This window comes from Mobula birostris, chromosome 4, assembly GCF_030028105.1.
Source record: "Mobula birostris isolate sMobBir1 chromosome 4, sMobBir1.hap1, whole genome shotgun sequence".
Taxonomy (NCBI): Eukaryota; Metazoa; Chordata; class Chondrichthyes; order Myliobatiformes; family Myliobatidae; genus Mobula; species Mobula birostris.
The window spans coordinates 142720338-142739873 of record NC_092373.1 but is presented as its reverse complement, the minus strand read 5'-3'; the positions used below and the strand labels follow the sequence as shown (position 1 = coordinate 142739873).

General features: G+C 40.5%; 1 protein-coding gene across 3 annotated transcripts in view; it reads left to right on the top strand.

Moving 5' to 3' along the window:
• mfsd8 (major facilitator superfamily domain containing 8) overlaps nt 1-19536 on the top strand; it is a 60480-nt gene that overhangs the window by 30467 nt on the left and 10477 nt on the right. For all 3 annotated transcript variants that reach the window (XM_072256150.1, XM_072256152.1, XM_072256151.1), the window contains 6 exons: nt 8806-8950; nt 10908-10963; nt 11056-11164; nt 17338-17472; nt 17558-17661; nt 18626-18885. In XM_072256150.1, coding sequence (XP_072112251.1) covers nt 8806-8950; nt 10908-10963; nt 11056-11164; nt 17338-17472; nt 17558-17661; nt 18626-18885 — 809 coding nt within the window. The remainder of the gene's footprint in view (nt 1-8805; nt 8951-10907; nt 10964-11055; nt 11165-17337; nt 17473-17557; nt 17662-18625; nt 18886-19536) is intronic.

Genomic DNA, 19536 nt, shown 5'->3' with positions numbered 1-19536 from the left:
GTCCTTGTTTTCCAGGTGTGTCAGGGCCAGGTGCGTTACAGATGAAATGGCAACTCTCCTAGAGCAGTTCTGTTTGTGAGTTTCCAGTGTGGAAGGAATGGAGTTTTTAATATGTGTCATTACCAGTGATTCAAAGCACTTCATGATGATGGGTTTTAGTTGTGAAGCTGGAGAGTTCTTTGGCAGAGGGGTGATGATGGCTGTTTTGAAGCATGTGGGGACAGCAGGCTAGATGAGTGAGGTGTTGGAAGTTTCCATAAAGACAATCAGTGAACTGGTGTGCACATTTCCTGAGTACTTGGGCTGGGATGTTGTTCCTGGATCGGCTGCCTAACGGAGGCTGACTCTTTAGCAGATTCCTTCTCAGATCAGCTGCTGTTACAGACAGTGATTGCTCACCTGGGAGGGGTGTAGCTTTCGTGGATGGTGTTGTTGCATGCCTTGAAGTATGCATAAAAATTATTTAGAGTGTCAGGGAGGGAGGCATCACAATTGGTGCTGTTTTACCTTGCATAGTCAATAATGTCCTTGATGCCCAGCTACATGCACCAGGGATCATTATCAGACCCACGTTCCTGATGTTTTTGTGCATAGGTAGTCTTAGCCCTCTTGATGCTTAGGGTGAGGTTTCTCCTGGCTGAGAGCTGATCTTGGAGGCAGAATACAGATGAGCATACAGCAAATGGATTAGGAGCAGGAGTACAGCTCTCGCTCTCTCAAGTCTGCTTCACCATTTATTATCAGGGCTGGTCTGATTGTAAACTCAGCTCTGCTTCCCATCTACACACAGTAATCTTTTACCCTGTCTTGCTTGACAAGTTTCTATCTTCCACTGCCTTAAAATATTAAAAGTCATTTCTTCCTCTATCCTTTAAGGAGGAGAATTTGAAAGACCTGCAACCCTTTGAGAGAGAAAAAAAAATTGCCTCCTCTTTGCTTTAATTGGATAACCTTCTTAATTTTTAAATAGTGACACCTATTTCTGGGTACTGTGATGAAAAAGATAATCTGCTCTATACCCACCCTGTCAAGACTCCTCAGAATCTGACATGTTTCACTAAAATCCCTTTTCACTCTTCTAATCTCCAGCAGATACAAATTTACTTTGTGTAATATTTCATCATAAAACCACTGGCGCAATCCAGGTATTGATCTCATAAATTTATTTTGAACTTGACAAAAAAAGTTTGCAGAAAAGTAAGAGCAACTAACCCTAATAAAACCAAGAGTGAATAAAAATTTAAAAAGGCAACGCCTCAAAAAGGTGGCATCGATCATTCAGGACCCCCGTTACCCGGGATATGCCATAAGATGTAGGAGCAGAATTAGGCCATTCAACCCATCGAGTCTGCTCCATCATTCCTTCGTGATCCCACTCAACCCCATACATCTGCCTTCTCGCCATATCCTTTGATGCCCTGACCAATCAGGAAACTATCAACTTCCGCCTTAAATATACCCACGGACTTGGCATCCTCTACAGTCTGTGGCAGAGCATTTCACTGATTTACTACTCTCTGGCTAAAAATAATCCTCCTTACCTCTGTTCTAAAGGGTTGCCCCTCAATTTTGAGGTTGTGCCCTCTAGTTCTGGGTACTCCCACTATAGGGAACATTCTCTCCAAATCCATCCTATCTAGTACTTTAAAGATTCAGTAGGTTTCAATGAGATCCCCTCTGTGTTCTTCTAAATTCTAGTGAGTGCAGGCCCAAAGCTGCCAAATGCAACTCTTGTTAACCCCTTCATTCCTGGAATCATCCTCATGAACCTCCTCTGGAATCTCTCCAATAACAACACACCCTTTCTGCAATTATGGGGCTCAAAAATGTTGACAATACTTCAAGTGCGGCCTGACTAGTGTCTTATAAAGGCTCAACATTATCTCCTTGTTTTTATATTCTATTCACCTTGAAATAAATGCCAATATTGCATTTGTCTTCTTTACCACAGACTCAACCTGTAAATTAACCTTCTGGGAATCTTGTACGAGGATTCCTAAATCCCTCTGCACCTCTGATGTTTGAACTTTCTCTCCATTTGGATAATAGTCCGCACTATTGTTCCTTTTAACAAAATGCATTATCATACATTTCCCAACATTGTATTCCATCTGTCACTTTTTTGCCCATTCTTCCAATTTGTCTATGTCCTGCTGCAATCGCATTGCTTCCTCAGCACTACCTGAACCTCAACCTATCTTTGTATCATCTGCAAACTTTGCTACAAAGGTATCAATTCCATTATCTAAATCTTTGATAAACGATGTGAAAAGTAGTCCCAATACTGACCCCTGATTAGTCAACTAGAAAAGGCCCCTTTTATTCCCACTTCCCGCCTCTGCTTGTCAGCCATTCTGCTATCCATGCCAGTCTCTTTCCTGTAATGCCGTAAGATGTTCTCATTGCTACCATCAAGGGGCAGATACAGGAGCTGAAGACCCACACTCAACATTTCAGGAACAGCTTCAAAGTTCAAAGTAAACTTATGTAAAGTAAAAGTACATGTATGCCATCATATACAACCCTGAGACTCATTTTCTTGTGGGCATACTCAATAAATCCATGATAGAATAATAACCATAATAGAATCAATGAAAGACTGCACCAACTTGGGTGTTCAACCAGTATGCAAAAGACAACAAACTGCAAGTACAGAACGAAAGAAATAATAATTTTAAATAAACAATAAATATCAAGAACATGAGATGAAAAGTCCTTGAAAGCGAGTCCATAGGTTATGAGGTTCCTAATGATGAATGGTGCTTTACTGCAACAACATTTTGTGTAGATGTGCTCAATGTTGGGGAGGGCTTTACCTGTGATATACTGGGCTGTATCCGCTACTTTCTGTAGGATTTTCTGTTCAAGAGCATTGGTGTTCCCATACCAGGCTGTGATGCAGCCATCAATATACTCTCCACTACACATCTATAGAAGTTTATCAAGGTTTTAGAAGTTGTGCGGAATCTTAGCAAACTCCTAAGGAAGTAGAGGTGCTGCCATGCTTTCTTCATAATTGCATTTGCATGCTGGGCCCAGGACAGGTCCTCTGAAATGATAACACCAAAGAATTTAAAGTTGCTGACCCTGTTCATCTCTGATGCTCTGATAAGTACTGGCTTGTGAGCCTCTGGTTTCCTCCTCCTGAAGTCACTAATCAGGTAAGATAATCTCTTACTAGCTCTTCTTTCAGTTAGTCCTGACGAAGGGTCTCGGCTCAAAACGTCTACTGTACCTCTTCCTAGAGATGCTGCCTGGCCTGCTGCGTTCACCAGCAACTTTTATGTGTGTTGCTCAATAATCAGCTCCTTGGTCATGCTGGCTTTGAATAAGAGTTTGTTGTTATGGCACTAGTCAGACAGATTTTCAGTCTCCCTCCTATATGTTGATTCATTACCACCTTTTATTTGGCCAGTGGAAGTGGTGTTGTCAGCAAAACCTGAACATGGCATTGGTGTTGTGCTTAGCCACAGTCATAAGTGTAAAGTGAGTAGAGCAGGGGGCTAAGCACACCGCCTTGTGGTGAACCTGTGTTGATGGAGTTTCTGGAGGGATGTTGAAATACTAAAACAATGTAATTATTTAATAGTTGTGATACATTGCTTTTGCTACCTGTGCTTCAGTCCAATGTTCCCTCTAATTTGCAATGACCAGTGTGTGCAAAAATCTTGTGCTGTGCAATTTTTTGCCCAGTGACAACAATATGTGTGCACTGAATATTTTCTTCAATAAAAACAGTATCAATAAGCCAGTTCTAAAATCTGCAGAGAAATCATCACAAACTCCATGTCATCAACACTGTCTGCATCAGAAACTGGAAGAGCAGATGTGATTATATAAGATCCTAAAATATACTTAACAGCCAAGGAGGTAGAGGGAGACAACCTTTGGTGCGCAGTTTAAATTTATTTGTACACTAGTAGCGAAAGATGTGTGTACATGCACACCTTAGCGGGAATATTGGCTCTATCCATTCCATCCTCCACTGACCCTATTCAAATCTCAATATGTTTTAAATCATTTTAATTGATGTGTGTGTTTTATTCATCAATTTTGTTCTATATTTATTAATTATTTTGTTTTAAAGTTTCTTTTTGCAAAGCTCATACCCTCTAAACCTGGCAGTACCCTGATAAATTTTGCCTACCCTGTCCAAAGCCTCCGCATCCTTCCTGTAAAGGGCCAAACAGAATTGCATGCTGTACTCAATTTATTATGGAAGTGCAGATACTGTATGTCACCATATACAACCCTGAGATTCTTTTTCTTGTGGGCATACACAGTAAACATAGAACACAGACGTCTACAGCACATTACAGGAACTTCGGCCCACAATGTTGTGCTGACTACCGCATAGCCCTCTATTTTTCTAAGCTCCATGTACGTCTCTAGGAGTCTCTTAAAAGATCCTATTGTATCCCCCTCTACCACCATTGCTGGCAGTGCATTCCATGCCCCCACCACTCTCTGTGTGGAAAAGCTTACCCCAGACATCCTCTCTGTACCTACTTCCAAGCACCTTAAAACTATGCCCCTTGTGTTAGCCTTTTCAGCCCTGGGGAAAAGCCTCTGGCTATCCACACACTCAATGCCTCTCATTATTTTATACATCTCTATCAGGTCACCTCTCATCCTCTGTCACTCCAAGGAGAAAAGGCCAAGTTCTCTCAACCTATTTTCATAAGGCATGCTCTCCAATCTAGGTAACATCCTTGTATATTTCCTCAGCACTCTTTCTATAGTATCCACATCCTTCCTGTAGTGAAGTGACCAGAACTGAACACAGTACTCCAAGTGGGGTTTAACCAAGCTCTTGTATAACCGTAACACTACCTCGTAACTCTTGAACTCAATCCCATGGTTAATGAATGCCAACACACCATATGCTTTCTTAACAACACTGTCAACCTGCACAGTAGCTTTGAGTGTCCCATGGACATGGACCCCCAAGATCTCTGCCAAGAGTCTTACCATTGATATTATATTCTGCCGTCAAATTTGACCTTCCAGAATGAACCAGTTCACACTTAACTGGATTGAACTCCATTACCACTTCTCAGCCCAGTTCTGCATCCTATTGATGTCCCACTGTAACTGCTGACACTCCTCCAGACTATCAAAAACATCTCCAAGCTTTGTGTTATCAGCAAACTTACTAACCCACTCTTCTACTTCTTCATTCAGGTCATTTATAAAATCACAAAGAGGAGGGGTCCCTGCAGAACACCACTGGTCACCAACCTCCATGCAGAATACGAGCTATCTACAACCACTCTTTGCCTTCTGGGCAAGCCAATTCTGTATCCACAAAGCAAGGTCTCCTTGGATCCAATGCTCCTTACTTTCTGAATGAGCCTTGCATGGGGAACCTTCTCAAACGCCTGAAATCCATATACACTACATCCACAGCTCTACCTTCATCAATGTGTTTTGTAATTCCAAGAAATACAGTAGAATCAACAAAAGACTGCACCCAGCGTGATGGACACACGGCCAGTGTGCAAACGACAAGAAAAAGCATGCAATCACAAAATTAAATAAATAAATTAATGAACCAGCAATACCGAGACTGTGAGATGAAGGGTCGTTCAAAGTGAGTTCATAGGTTGTGAGAACTGCTCAGTGATGGGGTAAGTGAAGTTATCCCCATTGGTTCAAGAGCCTGATGTTTAAGGGGTAATAACTTCATGAACCTGGTGGTTTGGGATGTAAGGCTCCTGTACCTCCTTCCTGATGGCAGCGGTGAGAAGAGAGAATGGCCTGGGTGGTGGGAGTCCTTGGTCTAGGGTGCTACTTTCCTGCAAGGGTGCTCTGTGTAGATTCACGTACATTTATTATCAAAGAATGTATAACTTGTACAACCTTCAGATTTGCTTGCTCACAGGTAGCCACAAACAAAAAACCCAAAATAACCCAATTTAAAAAAAAACAGACCAACACTCGTTGTGCAAAAGAAAAAAAACACAAATCATGCAAACAATTGAAGTGAAGAACAACAAACTGAACCAAAACTGAGTCCTCAGTTCCAAACCCTGCAGCAGCCTTGAGTAGGCCCAAAGCCCTGCTTATCAATTCTTCATATTGGCAGGCATGGAGCACAGCAGCCCGGGCAGTCTTCATAGACTCAGCACCATGAAGATGACCATTGCAGAGAATGAGTGAAATCAGCTGTCATGCCAACCATCACCCAGTCTGTCTGGGCTGGTGTTTAAATTATCCCAACAATGGAACCGCGAAAGGCACTGTGCCGAGAGAGGAGTGAACATCATGGAGAGCGAGTGAAATCGGCTCTTACATCTGATCTGGGTCAGTGTTTAACTGCGAATTGTACCTTGCACTAGTATCTGGGCATGGGGCCTAGACCACACTGCCCAGCAACTCGCTCTGGGTCCAGATTCCGTTGCCCAGCCCAAAACGGCTCTCAAGCTCTTCAAATCCACTCGGCAGCCAGAGCGATCCAACCTCGCACCTGGGCCTGTTGAACGAGCATCGAAACTTCTTTTGGCACCCACTTCAATCCAGCTTCACTCCCAGGCCAGCCCCATGGGCATTGGGACTCCAACTGCAACAAATCTGCAACAAACTATCTTGGCTCATCCTCCAAGTTCGCCTTGCCATTGCTCGTCTCTTCACTGTTTGTGACATTAATTTAATATAATTTACCAGAGAAAAGGTATATTTAGGGATGTTTTTAGTCTGATTTCTTATCTTTACAACTACCAGAAGCTGTTGCACATGTCTAGCCAGTAGCACCATCCTAACCGGAACTGGAAGATGTGCTGCACGATGGGCAGGGCTTTACCCGTGATGTAGGATTTTTCATTCAGGGACGTTAGTATTTCCATACCAGGCTGTGATGCATCCAGTCAATATGATGCTCTCCACCACAGATATATAGAAGTTTGTCAAAGTGTTAGATGTCAGTTTGAATCTTTGCAAACTCCTAGGGAAGTAGAGACACTGTCACGCCTTCTTTGTTATTGCACTAACATGCTGGGCCTAGGACGGGTTCTCTTCTAAAATTATAACACCAAGGAAAGAATTGTTATGATAGATCACAGAAAGCTAGGTACAAGTAATAGAATTATATGGAATAGTCAGGACAGTCATTAGACATTTGGCCCAGCTGGTAGTTTCTAATATTTTTTGCCAAATGAACTTGCTTCTGGCTATATCTTCTGGTTCTACCAGTAAATCTGTGTATCTGCTGCTGCTTTACATACACCTACTCTATCTGCTGCCTCTGTTCCATGCTGAAGCAAGTTCTGCATTTTTAGTTCCTTTCAGAATTGTTAGTAGTTATATTTCGCACTCCTTATTTTAGTCTGACCATGAGGAACACTGTGTATCATTCAAAGTGTTGAAGACTTGTGTTTGACTTGATTCTGTAAGAAGAGAGCTGTAGTTGTTTAGGTTTTGCTGGTAGTTTTAACCTCTCAGTTCTGATATTAATAAATTTCTTGTATTACTTCTATTACCTGTGGATCCAGTTTGTAATATGAGTATTTGTTCAATACTCAGTATATTCTAACCAAACTGTTAGATGTTTGACATAACTGATCTGTTTTTCAGTTTCTGGATCTGAATGCTCTATTTGTACTTGTGTTGCTATATTTAATACTTGGGAATACACATCCCAACGGATCCCTTATTATCCCTGGTTCATTTAGAATTTAATTTTCCAAAGAGTATTTTGCTTCCTTAATCTTCCTACAAAAATGCAACACTGAACAGTTGGATATAAAGAAATTCATTTATATTTACATGTCTTCAAGATAATTACTTTTACTTGGATTTTGAAGCAGTCTTCCTCAGTATTATTATAACTGTGAAGTCTGAAATTAGATCTCCTAAGTCATTACTTGTGTGAATTGTTAACTTCAGTGGAAAACCACTTTATGCTTCTAGAGAATTACTTATTACTTCCACCAGTCCGGATAAATACCTTTAATATTTTCTCTACATTATAGTTTGTAGTCAATTTACTATCCGTTTTGCCACTTAGATCCCAGCTCTGCATGCTAGGACTATATTTTTGAAGAATTGGTTCATTAAAGGTCATTTGAATGTCAAAGAAAACAAGATCTTTTGCATTACCCTTATTTATTCTAGCCTTGCCTACATATTTTCAGTAAAGATTCCATTTTTCCTACCCCTGATGTAAAGTTAACATCTCTAAAATGTTTTAATTATAGGAATGATATGATCTGGATTTTAAAAGAATTCTATTTTCCTTACTTTAAAAGTAAGGAGAAAGGGTGTATGGTGATAAATAGTTAAGAATGGAGTATGGGAGTGAACTTAGAATGATTTAGGGTACATGTTTTGGAGAGGTAAAACCACAGAGGAACAGGTCTTCAAGCTGGCTGACTCTGTGATGACAGCCAAGCACCCATTTAACTATTCCTACACTAACCTCAGTTTATTCTCTGCAGATTCCACCAACTCCCCATACAGACCCTTTATCTATGCATTCAAATCCGTTGTTGGGACTGTAATTAATATGTTAGGCGTTTATTTAAAATTGGATTGACATGAACAGAAGGCACCAATAGACAGCTAGATGGGCAGGAGGGTAATCAGTGGAGTTAAGTTCAGAGAAGTGCAAGAGGACATACAAGATACAGTATATAGTAGACAACTCAGTATTACAGTTATAATGGAGTGACGTAGATGTGCCATCGTAGCTCTCTGGGTCATTAATGCACACCAAGCCTCCAAACTCTACAACAAGGTTGTGCTCCTCTTGGAGCAGATGTGGATGTATATAGTGTTCTGAAGTGTTTTTTAAAAAATATTTTTCAGCTTTGCAGACTGCCATGACAAGCATTGGGCAAACGGGCGTCTCTTGGAAGGTGATTGACCTTGAGTTGAACATGTACACTGCACCAGCTTTTCTGGGAGCTTTCCTAGGAATTGTAAACATCATTTTTATTATTGCAGTATTCAGGTAAGTTATAATAAATACTTCAGAAAGATGGTAAAATTAATTTAAGTATCACCGTTGCTTGTACAATTTAAAACCAAATATTTTCTGTACTTGTTGAAATTTCTTATTGGGTTTTGTTCGGAGAGTGGTATTGAACCAACCTTGTTTCTAACAGATTTCTGAGGAATTTTCTTTGAGTGATATTCAGCACCTATATTACTCAATTCAGTTTTAGTTGTATCAACCCTGTTCCCAATGGAAATTAACCACTAGCATGGTAATATCAACAAGCTGTTAATCTCACTTGCAAGTGTGTTTACTTTGAGAAATAGAAATGTTATATTAGCTGCTTTTACTCTGCAGCTGACAGCAAAATCTTAATTCCAATGGATAGTACTTGCTGTAGCAGATCTTATGGTATAATGGATATATGGTATATGGTGCAGTACAATTGGGCAGAAAAAGGAAGCAAATCAGCACTTTGCTCTTGATCATTATCCTGTAGTTTTGCCACAGCTGAGTTTATCTCAAAAGTAGTGGCTATATGATCAGACTGTCCCAATTAAACTGCCTGATAGCACTCATTAGACAAAAACATTGCTGATACTGGAGATCTAAAGTGAAAACAAAATAGGGTGGAAATATTCAGAGGTTAGGCAGCATCTGTGGAGAGTGAAAAAGTTAACAGTTTGGGGTGATGACCTTTTATCAAAACTAGGAAAATTTAGAAATCAGTTTCGTTTAAAACTGGAGAAAAGTGGGAGGGATGGAGAGAACAAAAAGAATGTTTAAGATGGCGCTGGTGAAGCACAGTGACGACGCTGCCGGTAGAAAACAAAGCAATAAATTAGTGCATTGATCACACTTTTTCTCGGATATGATCACTGCAATCAATAGCTTGTAACTTCACTTTCAGAGTTGAGCTGTTGAACTGCCTGTATGACCTGGCATTTTTGTGGTGTGAACTGAAGTCTCGAAGTTACAGGGCAGTTGCCACATGGCAGGTATGGGGCAAATTGAGGCAGCAGGGTCCAGGCCTGCGAGCGGGGAATGAGCCAGTGTTTGGTCATTGCTGGAATGCACTTGGAGTCGTTTCAATGTGGCAGAACCAAGGCGAGGCAGAGTCAAGGTGGTGGGGACCATGCCCAGCTCTAAGAGCAAGGAACAACTGCAGGTTTGACCGATTCAAGCACCAGGCCAGCAAGAAAAGGTCAGGGTGTCGGGGCTGGAGATGAGGGCCAGGCTGTGTTTAGCCGGCTGCACTGCGCGGTTTACTCTTCTCTGCGCTGAACTGAAGCTGTGGCTTGTAACTAACGGGCTCCTGAGTGGACTGCAGTGATGACTGGCTTTGTGGCTGTGGTCTCACTTTTCGTGAACTTCAGTTCTGAATGTTATTTGCTTACTTTTATTGCTGGCAAGCTTTGGTTTATTTCCTACACATTGGATGTTTGACAGTTTTTTAATGGGTTCTGTTGGGTTCTTTGTTTTGAGGCTACCTGTAGGGAGATGAATTTCAAGGTTGTCTGTAGTATACATTGATAATAAATGTACTTTGAAAAGATATAGACCAAGAGTTAATGACTGAATGGCACAACTGATGGTAATGCTGGCTGAGATGAATAGCCTCCATGATTTCTTTTCTATTGGTCTTTACCTTATCACATACATTCCCTTTCTTCTTTGCAATGCTTTCCTCTTTCTCTGCAGCTTGAAACATTTACTTTCTAACTTTTCCAGTTTCTGATAAAAGATGATTGAACTGAATAGTTAACTACTAAAACTGCAGATGCTGGAAATGTAAAATAGAAACAGAAAATGCAGGAAACATTCAATAGATCAGGCTTTATCTGTGGAAAAAATTAACAGAATTAATGTTTCAGACCAAAGACCCTTCATTATCTTAATTTATGTTTCTTTAATTTGTCTTTTGTGTATCATTTAAATCTAATCTGCATTTAATCTGTATTATTTTCCACAGGGAACACCATGTTAATGAATTGAATGGAGCAAAATGTATAAATGGTAACATCCAAGGTAACTCATTTAAATCTTTTTGAGAATTCTACAGAATTCAGCTTTTAGTGAATAGATGTTGCTCTAACAGAGTCATGCTTTGCATTTTACAGGAAGTTCGGAGATGCTTGAAAATTCTGACGGGGATATTGATCTGGTTGCAGTTGTAACGTGCAACATCCTGTTTTTCGTAATTCTCTTCGCATTTGCCATTTTTGAAACGTAAATAATTTCCTGAAGCTTTTTTTTTGCTGCATTGTGCTTTCTTGCTAAATTGACTGTTGGATATCCCATGGTTCATTTAATAATTAATCGCTGTGGTGCTAAAAGTAGTTATTCAGAGGACTTGATCTTTGAAACTACTAAATTTTGACAATGATATTAAACCAAGTGTAATCCTCAGTTGGACTGTTTGTCCATAGCTAAGTTAACCATGGCAAGTGGGAAGCAGGAGCAGTCAGTGTATATGTATTACTTATGATCAACAAACCTTCACCACTTTCTCAGTTGAAATCACCATCCCTTGTCTCATTCACACTCTTGGTCTTCACTCTAGTGCAGATATTCCTTTTATTCTTTCCACCCTTCTCCTCCTCTTCTACAACTTAAAAACATTTGATTTCTATTTTTATTTCCTGATTGTGATGAAAGGTCACTGATAAGGAAGGAGCTCTGTTTCTGTTTCTCTCCAACAACGCTTCTTGTCTTGCTGAGCACTTTCAGTACTTGCTGTTTTAATTTCAGATTTTCAATATCTCCTGTTATTTTGCTTTTCAGTTGCCTCTTGTTTCCTGTCACTGAGCCAATTTTGGATCCAGTTTGCCATATGCTGTCTTTTTTTGACCAGCCCTCTGTGTGCAACTCTGTCAAAAGCCTTGCCAAAGTCCATGTAGGCTGACTCAAACACTCTCTCTCCTAAGTGTTCCTCATTACTTCCTCAAAAGAATTCAATCCTTAATCAGACAGTGTTGTTTTAACAAATCCATGCAAACTGAGCTTGATTAGTCTTCCTTTCTGAATGTAGTTTGTACTATGTCTCAGAATAGATACAATTAATTCTCTTAGCACTGAAGATAAACTAACAGCCTGTAATTACTTAGTTTGCCACCCCCCCCCCCCCACAACAATGCAGCTGCTAGGGCCACTAACTCGGCTCCAGAGACTCGGGTGCAATAATCTTGACCTTGGGTGTTGCTGTGTGGAGTTTGTCAATTTCCTCTGGATGCTCTGGTTACCTTCTGCATCCCAAAAATGTGAGGTTTGGTAGGTAAATTGGCCACTACACCTTGCTCCTGTTGTAGATGAGTGGTGGAATCTCAGGGGGAGGGGGCAGGGGGTTATGTGGAGAGAGACAATAGAATTAATGTAGGGTTAGTGTTGATGACCAGCTTGGACTTGGTGGGGCAAAGGAGCTGTTTCTTTGCTGAATATCTCTGTTTCTAGTATAATATTAGTAGCTCTCCTATCCTCTGTTACTGTATAGAAAACCAATTGTCACAAACTCTGCAATTTTATCTCTTATTCTGTTCGTCCCTTTAAGTATTACCCAGTCTTCCCTCTTACTTCTCCACTTTTTGAAATCAATCGTAAAATATCTGTTAAAAATTTACGCAGACCGCCAGCTTTTGCAGATAGGTTACTTGTTCCTGAATAAGCCTCCTCTTTCGTAAGTTAGATTTCTGTTGTTCATTTATTTAAAAAACATTTAAAAAATTTCCTGCCTTCTCCCTGTAATCTTTGCCTTTTCTAATCAAGAACCTATCAAAGTTTGCTTTAAATAAACCCAGTGACCTAGACTCTATAGCCGTCCGTGGCAGTGAATTCCACAGATTCACCACCATTTAGCTAAAGAAATTCCCTCTCTTCTCTGTTCTGAAGTGACGTCCTTGTATTTTGAGGCTGTGCCCTCTGGTCCTAGACTCCCCTGCTATAGAAAGCCAGCTCTCCACATCCACTCTATAGACTTTTTAATATTCAATAGGTTTCAATGAGATAAGATCATAAGATAGAGGAGCAGAAATAGGCTATTTGGCCCGTTAAATCTGCTCTGCCATTTCATCATGGCAGATCCTTTTTCTGTCTCATCCCCAATCTTCTGCCTTCTCCCTGTATCCCTTCATGCCTTGACTAATCAAAAATCTGTCAATCTCTGCCTTGATATACTTAATGAGATGGCCTCCTCAGCCACCTGTGGCAATGAATTCCACAGATTCACCATTCTCTGGCTAAAGAAATCCCTCCTAATCTCTGTTCTAAAAGAACACCCTTTATTCTGAGGCTCTATTTTGGGATCCCTGCATTCTTCTAAACTCCAGTGAGTATAAGCCCCCGAGCCATTAAACACCTCTCATATGTTATCTCTTTCCTTCCTGGGATAATTTTCACAAACCCAAAACTACTCTCAATACTAGAATTGCAATCTGACTAATGTGTCGTAAAGCCTCAGCATCACATCTTTGCTTTTATATACTAGTCTTCTTGAAATGAATGCTAACATTGTATTTGCCTTCCTTACTCCTGACTCAACCTAAAAGTTAACCTTTAGAGACTCCTGGAGGAGGACTCCAAGTCCCTTTGCACCTCTGATTTCTGAAATATGCTCCCAGTTCGTTTAGAAAATAGTTACGCCTTTATTCCTTCTACCAAAGTGCATAACCATACAATTCCCTACACTGCATTCCATCTGCTGCTTCTTTGCCCTTTCTCCTAATCTAAGTCCTTTTGCAGAGCCCCCCACTTCATCAACACTACCTGCCCCTCCACCTACACTCAATGCCACTTTACATTCACCCGTATACCTGCTCGTTAATGCAAAATCTAATTAGCCAAACTTGTAGCAGCAGCTCAATGCATAAAAGTATGCACACATGGTCAAGAGGTTCAGTTATTGTTCAGACCAAACATCAGAATGGGGAAGAAATGTGATCTAAGTGACTTTGAACATGATTTGATTGGTGCCAGACATGTGGTTTAAGTGTCTCAGAAGTGGCTGATCTCTTGGGATTTTCATGCCCAATTAGTCTGTAGCGTGGTGCAGAAAGCATCCAGTGAGTGGGAGTTTTGTGGGCAAAAATGCCTTATTAATGAGAGAGGGCAGAGGAGAATGACCGTATTGGTTCAAGCTGACAGGAAGGCGACAATAACTCAAGTAACTGTGTGTTACAACAGTGGTGTGCAGAAGAATGCAAAACATGTTGAACCTTCACAGCAACAAAAGACCACGAATATGCACTCAGTGGCCACTTCATTATGTATAGGCAGTATCTTATAAAGTGGCCACTGAGTGTATCTTTGTATCATCTGCTAACTTGGCCACAAAGTCATCAGTTCCTTCATCTAAATCATTGACACGCGACATGAAAAGAAGTGGTCCAAACTCCGACCCCTGTGGCATGCCACTAGCAACCAGCAGCCTATCAGAAAGGTCCCCTTTATTCTCACTTTTTGCCTCCTGCCAGTCAGCCTATCTTCTATCTTTGCTAGTATCTTCCCTGTAATACCACGGGCTCTTACCTTGTTTTGCAGCCTCACTTGCGGCACATTTTCAAAAGCCTTATGAAATTTAAGTTAGCAACATCCATTGACTCTCCTTTGTCTATCCTGCTTGTTATTTCCTCAAATAATTCCAACAGATTTGTCCGGCAAGATTTCCCTTTAAGGAAACCATGCTTACTTTGGCCTATTTTATCATGTGCTTGCAAGTACCCCAACACCTTATCTTTAATAATGGACTCCAACATCTTACCAATCACTGAAGTCATTTCCTGTCCTTTGCCTCCCTCCCTTCTTAAAGAGTGGAGTGACATTTACAATTTTCTGGTTCTCTGGAACCATGCCAGAATATAGTGATTCTTGAAAGATGCCTCCACAATCTCTTCAGCTACCTCATTTTGAACCCTAGGATGTAGTCCAGGTGACTTGTCTACCTTTAGACCTTTCAGCTTCCCAAGCACCTTTTTCCTAGTAATAGCAACTACACTCACACTTCCGCCTCCTGTTATTTTTGAATTTCTGGCATATTGCTGGTGTCTTCCACAGTGAAGGCTGATGCAAAATGCTTATTGAGTTCATCCTCCATTTCTTTGTCCCCCATTTATACGTCTCTAGCCTCATTTTCCTGCAGTCTGATATCCACTCTCATCTTATTTTACCCTTTATATAGTATATCTGTGAAGACTTTTGGTATCTTTTATATTATCGGCTAGCTTACCTTTATATTTCATCCTTTTCCTCTTTATTGCTTTTTAGTTGCCTTTTCTGTTGTTTTTTTTAAAGTGCCCCTCGATTTTTGCTATATTACATGCTGTCTTTGACTTCCCTTGTCAGCCACGGTTGCCTCATCCTCTGTTTAGAATACTTTTTTCTTTGAATAAATCTATCCTGCACCTTCTGAATTGCTCCCAGAAACTCCAGCCACTTCTGTTCTAGAAACATAGAAACATAGAAAATAGGTGCAGGAGTAGGCCATTCGGCCCTTCGAGCCTGCACCGCCATTTATTATGATCACGGCTGATCATCCAACTCAGAACCCTGCCCCAGCCTTCCCTCCATACCCCCTGATCCCTGTAGCCACAAGGGCCATATCTAACTCCCTCTTAAATATAGCCAATGAACTGGCCTCAACTGTTTCCTGTGGCAGAGAATTCCACAGATTCACCACTCTGTGTGTGAAGAAGTTTTTCCTAATCTCGGTCCTAAAAGGCTTCCCCTTCATCCTCAAACTGTGACCCCTCATTCTGGACTTCCCCAACATCGGGAACAATCTTCCTGCATCTAGCCTGTCCAATCCCTTTAGGATTTTATACGTTTCAATCAGATCCCCCCTCAATCTTCTAAATTCCAACGAGTACAAGCCCAGTTCATCCAGTCTTTCTTCATATGAAAGTCCTGCCATCCCAGGAATCAATCTGGTGAACCTTCTTTGTACTCCCTCTATGGTAAGGATGTCTTTCCTCAGATTAGGGGACCAAAACTGCACACAATACTCCAGGTGTGGTCTCACCAAGGCCTTGTACAACTGCAGTAGTACCTCCCTGCTCCTGTACTCGAATCCTCTTGCTATAAATGCCAGCATACCATTCGCCTTTTTCACCGCCTGCTGTACCTGCATGCCCACTTTCAATGACTGGTGTATAATGACACCCAGGTCTCGTTGCACCTCCTCTTTTCCTAATCGGCCACCATTCAGATAATAATCTGTTTTCCTATTTTTGCCACCAAAGTGGATAACTTCACACTTATCCACATTAAATTACATCTGCCATAAATTTGCCCACTCACCTAACCTATCCAAGTCACTCTGCATCCTCTTAGCATCCTCCTCACAGCTAACACTGCCACCCAGCTTCGTGTCATCCACAAACTTGGAGATGCTGCATTTAATTCCCTCATCCAAGTCATTAATATATATTGTAAACAACTGGGGTCCCAGCACTGAGCCTTGCGGTACCCCACTAGTCACTGCCTGCCATTCTGAAAAGGTCCCGTTTATTCCCACTCTTTGCTTCCTGTCTGCTAACCAATTCTCTATCCACATCAATACTTCACCCCCAATACCATGTGCTTTAAATTTGCACACTAATCTCCTGTGTGGGACCTTGTCAAAAGCCTTTTGAAAATCCAAATATACCACATCCACTGGTTCTCCCCTATCCACTCTACTAGTTACATCCTCAAAAAATTCTATGAGATTCGTCAGACATGATTTTCCTTTCACAAATCCATGCTGACTTTGTCCGATGGTTTCACCGCTTTCCAAGTGTGCTGTTATCACATCTTTGATAACTGACTCCAGCAGTTTCCCCACCACCAACGTTAGGCTAACCAGTCTATAGTTCCCCGGTTTCTCTCTCCCTCCTTTTTTAAAAAGTGGGGTTACATTAGCCACCCTCCAATCCTCCAATCAACTTTGGCCAGCTCTTCTTGTATGCCTCTGTAGTTCCCTTTACTCCACTGTAATAACAATACACCTGATTTTAGTCTCTCCCTCTCAAACTGCAGGGTGAATTCTATCATATTATGATCACTGCCTTCTAAGGGTTTTTTTTTCCTTAAGCTCCCTAATCAAATCCACTTAATTACACAACACCCAATCCAGAATTGCCTTTTCCCTTGTGGGGGGATCCACTGAGTTTCTTCAGCAGTTTGGCTTTTGCTCATCAATATGATATGTCTTGAAAATACTGTAATAAGCTTTCCGAGAGGTAACAGAGAAGCAACCTATGTGACTATTGATTATTACCCTCTGTTAAGATAGTGAATCAATGATCATGAGCAATATTATAAATTAATGTACAACTAAAAACCTATTTTAAAGATTGGTGTTTGCATATAATATATAATTAAATATTGACATAGTCCAGTAGTTTGAAGATAATTTTAAAATTTCTTTGCAGCATAGCCACCCCATTAACCATGGACATGTACGCATGGACTGGGAAGCAGGCGGTCCTCTACAATGGGCTTCTGCTGGTGGGTGTTGGTGTAGAGTCAATTGTTGTTTTTATGACAACAAAAATTCTTTCAAAAAGGTAAAAATATATGATATATTATGAAAGTATTGGAGTTAACTTTTGAACTTACACTTATTACAAAAATCCATTTGTTTTTTTTAAGATTTGAGGATCGTCTATTGCTGCTTGAAGGATTTGTTATCATTTTTGTTGGCTTCTTTATTTTGTTACCATGGGGAAATCAGTATCCACAAATTCAGTGGACAGGTAAGCTTAGTCTTTAGTCTGCTGGTATCTTTGTTTTGCCATTGTCAAGTTTTTAAATGTTTGTGGTATACAGAACATTTTCAAAAACACAGATACAGAAATTTGAAATGAAAAATAATTTTTAATGCACGTTTTAAAATTGGTTTTTAAAATGGGTTTGATCTTGAAATCAAGAACTAGATTTCCTTTAGTAACTTCTGAACATGCTGGATACCATTTTGAGATCTTGAGAAATTCAGCGTTAGAGCACAGCTGAGAAATTGCCAGTTAAGCTTGGCAGGCAGGTTCAAGCATGCTGTGTTTGTAAGGAAGCACTCAACCACCTGATATTTCTCAGGGATAAATATTGACAGGCTGCTATGAAATTGCTGTTATGGCAGAAGCCTCTGAAGGACAGCTGGATTGAACATTGATTAGATACTTATAGTTAAAAATGGTTATAAGTGTTTCAGCTTGTCTTTTACACTTGATGATGGAGATTTTCAATGAACCTTTCCCTGTTATTAATATTAAATTGCTCACAACCATCCACATCTGCAGTGCTGAATTTTGATGGTGATGCCCTGCTCAAGTAACCAGGCCAGTAAACTAGAGGCTTATATGAAGAATCCAGACACCCAATTTAATCCCACCGGGGTAGCTGTGGAATTTAAATTTAATTCATAATCTGGATGAAATATGAAATGTCAACCAGTCCTGGTAAGAATAAGTTTTCTGAATTGTAAAAACCCATGTGCTTAATAAGTGAGGGAATCCTGCCATCCTTACACGATCTGACCTATATGTGAGTAAAGATCTACAAGAATGTGGTTGACTCTTTGCTGAATAGTTGGGTGACCTCAGTTATGCTGAGAAGGAGAAAAGTTTGAGTGGATTCATCACCTTGCCATGAATAGTGAAAGACAGAGGAGCTAAGTTCATGCAATGAAAATAAATATTCTAACATTTTTGCTGTTATTTTCAGATATTAAGAATGGTTCCAACTACAGTTCTGCTGACATAATGTACGGTGAATCTTCCATAGTTGCATGGGATTTCTTATTACGGTCTTCACACAGTGTCGATGCAGTAGGTTGCCCTGTGCAGCAAGAATGGTGTCAACATATACCTATTATCCATCTAGCTCAATACATCATATCTGTTATCCTGATTGGAGTTGGATACCCTGTCTGTAATGTTATGTCCTACACCTTGTATTCTAAAGTTTTAGGACCAGTGCCCCAGGTAAGAAAGATGTAATTATGTATCATATTTGGTAGTTTATGATTTTCAGTTTTCAAATTTCTTCAGTCTCTCAATTCAATGACAGTTTTTAACCAACAATGTATCTTAGAGGGCCAACATTACATCTATTTACATGCAAGAAACATTGATGTAGCTGCTAGTCAGTTACTCTAACAGCTAGTTCCACAAATGATGTGGGCTTATGAACAGAGGGACAGGGTTCAATATTAACTGGGACTGCTTTGATAGTAGAGAGACATAGATGATAATTTAAGTTATAACTTCAATAATTATAATGTGTGTAATGCACACAGGAGGGTTTCATAGCATAATATGTTGATGATCCAACAGGGGAGGGACCATACTAGACATTGTATTGGGAAAGGAGCCTGGTGAGGTGATCGGTGTTTCAGTGGGAACAGTGTCTTTGCAGGTTTTCTGATAGTTATGGATAATGGTAAGATTGGGCTTCGGGGGACTGTGGAGGTGAGCACTAAATTGGGGAAAGACTAATTACAACAGTATTAGGCAAGAGCCGCTTTTGTTGGTTAAGTCCATCGTGGATATATGTTCAGAATTCACTTCCTCTGTTTCAGAAGGACAATTGAGACAAAGCAGGACAAAGTAGTGAGCCTTACATCAGTGGAAGGG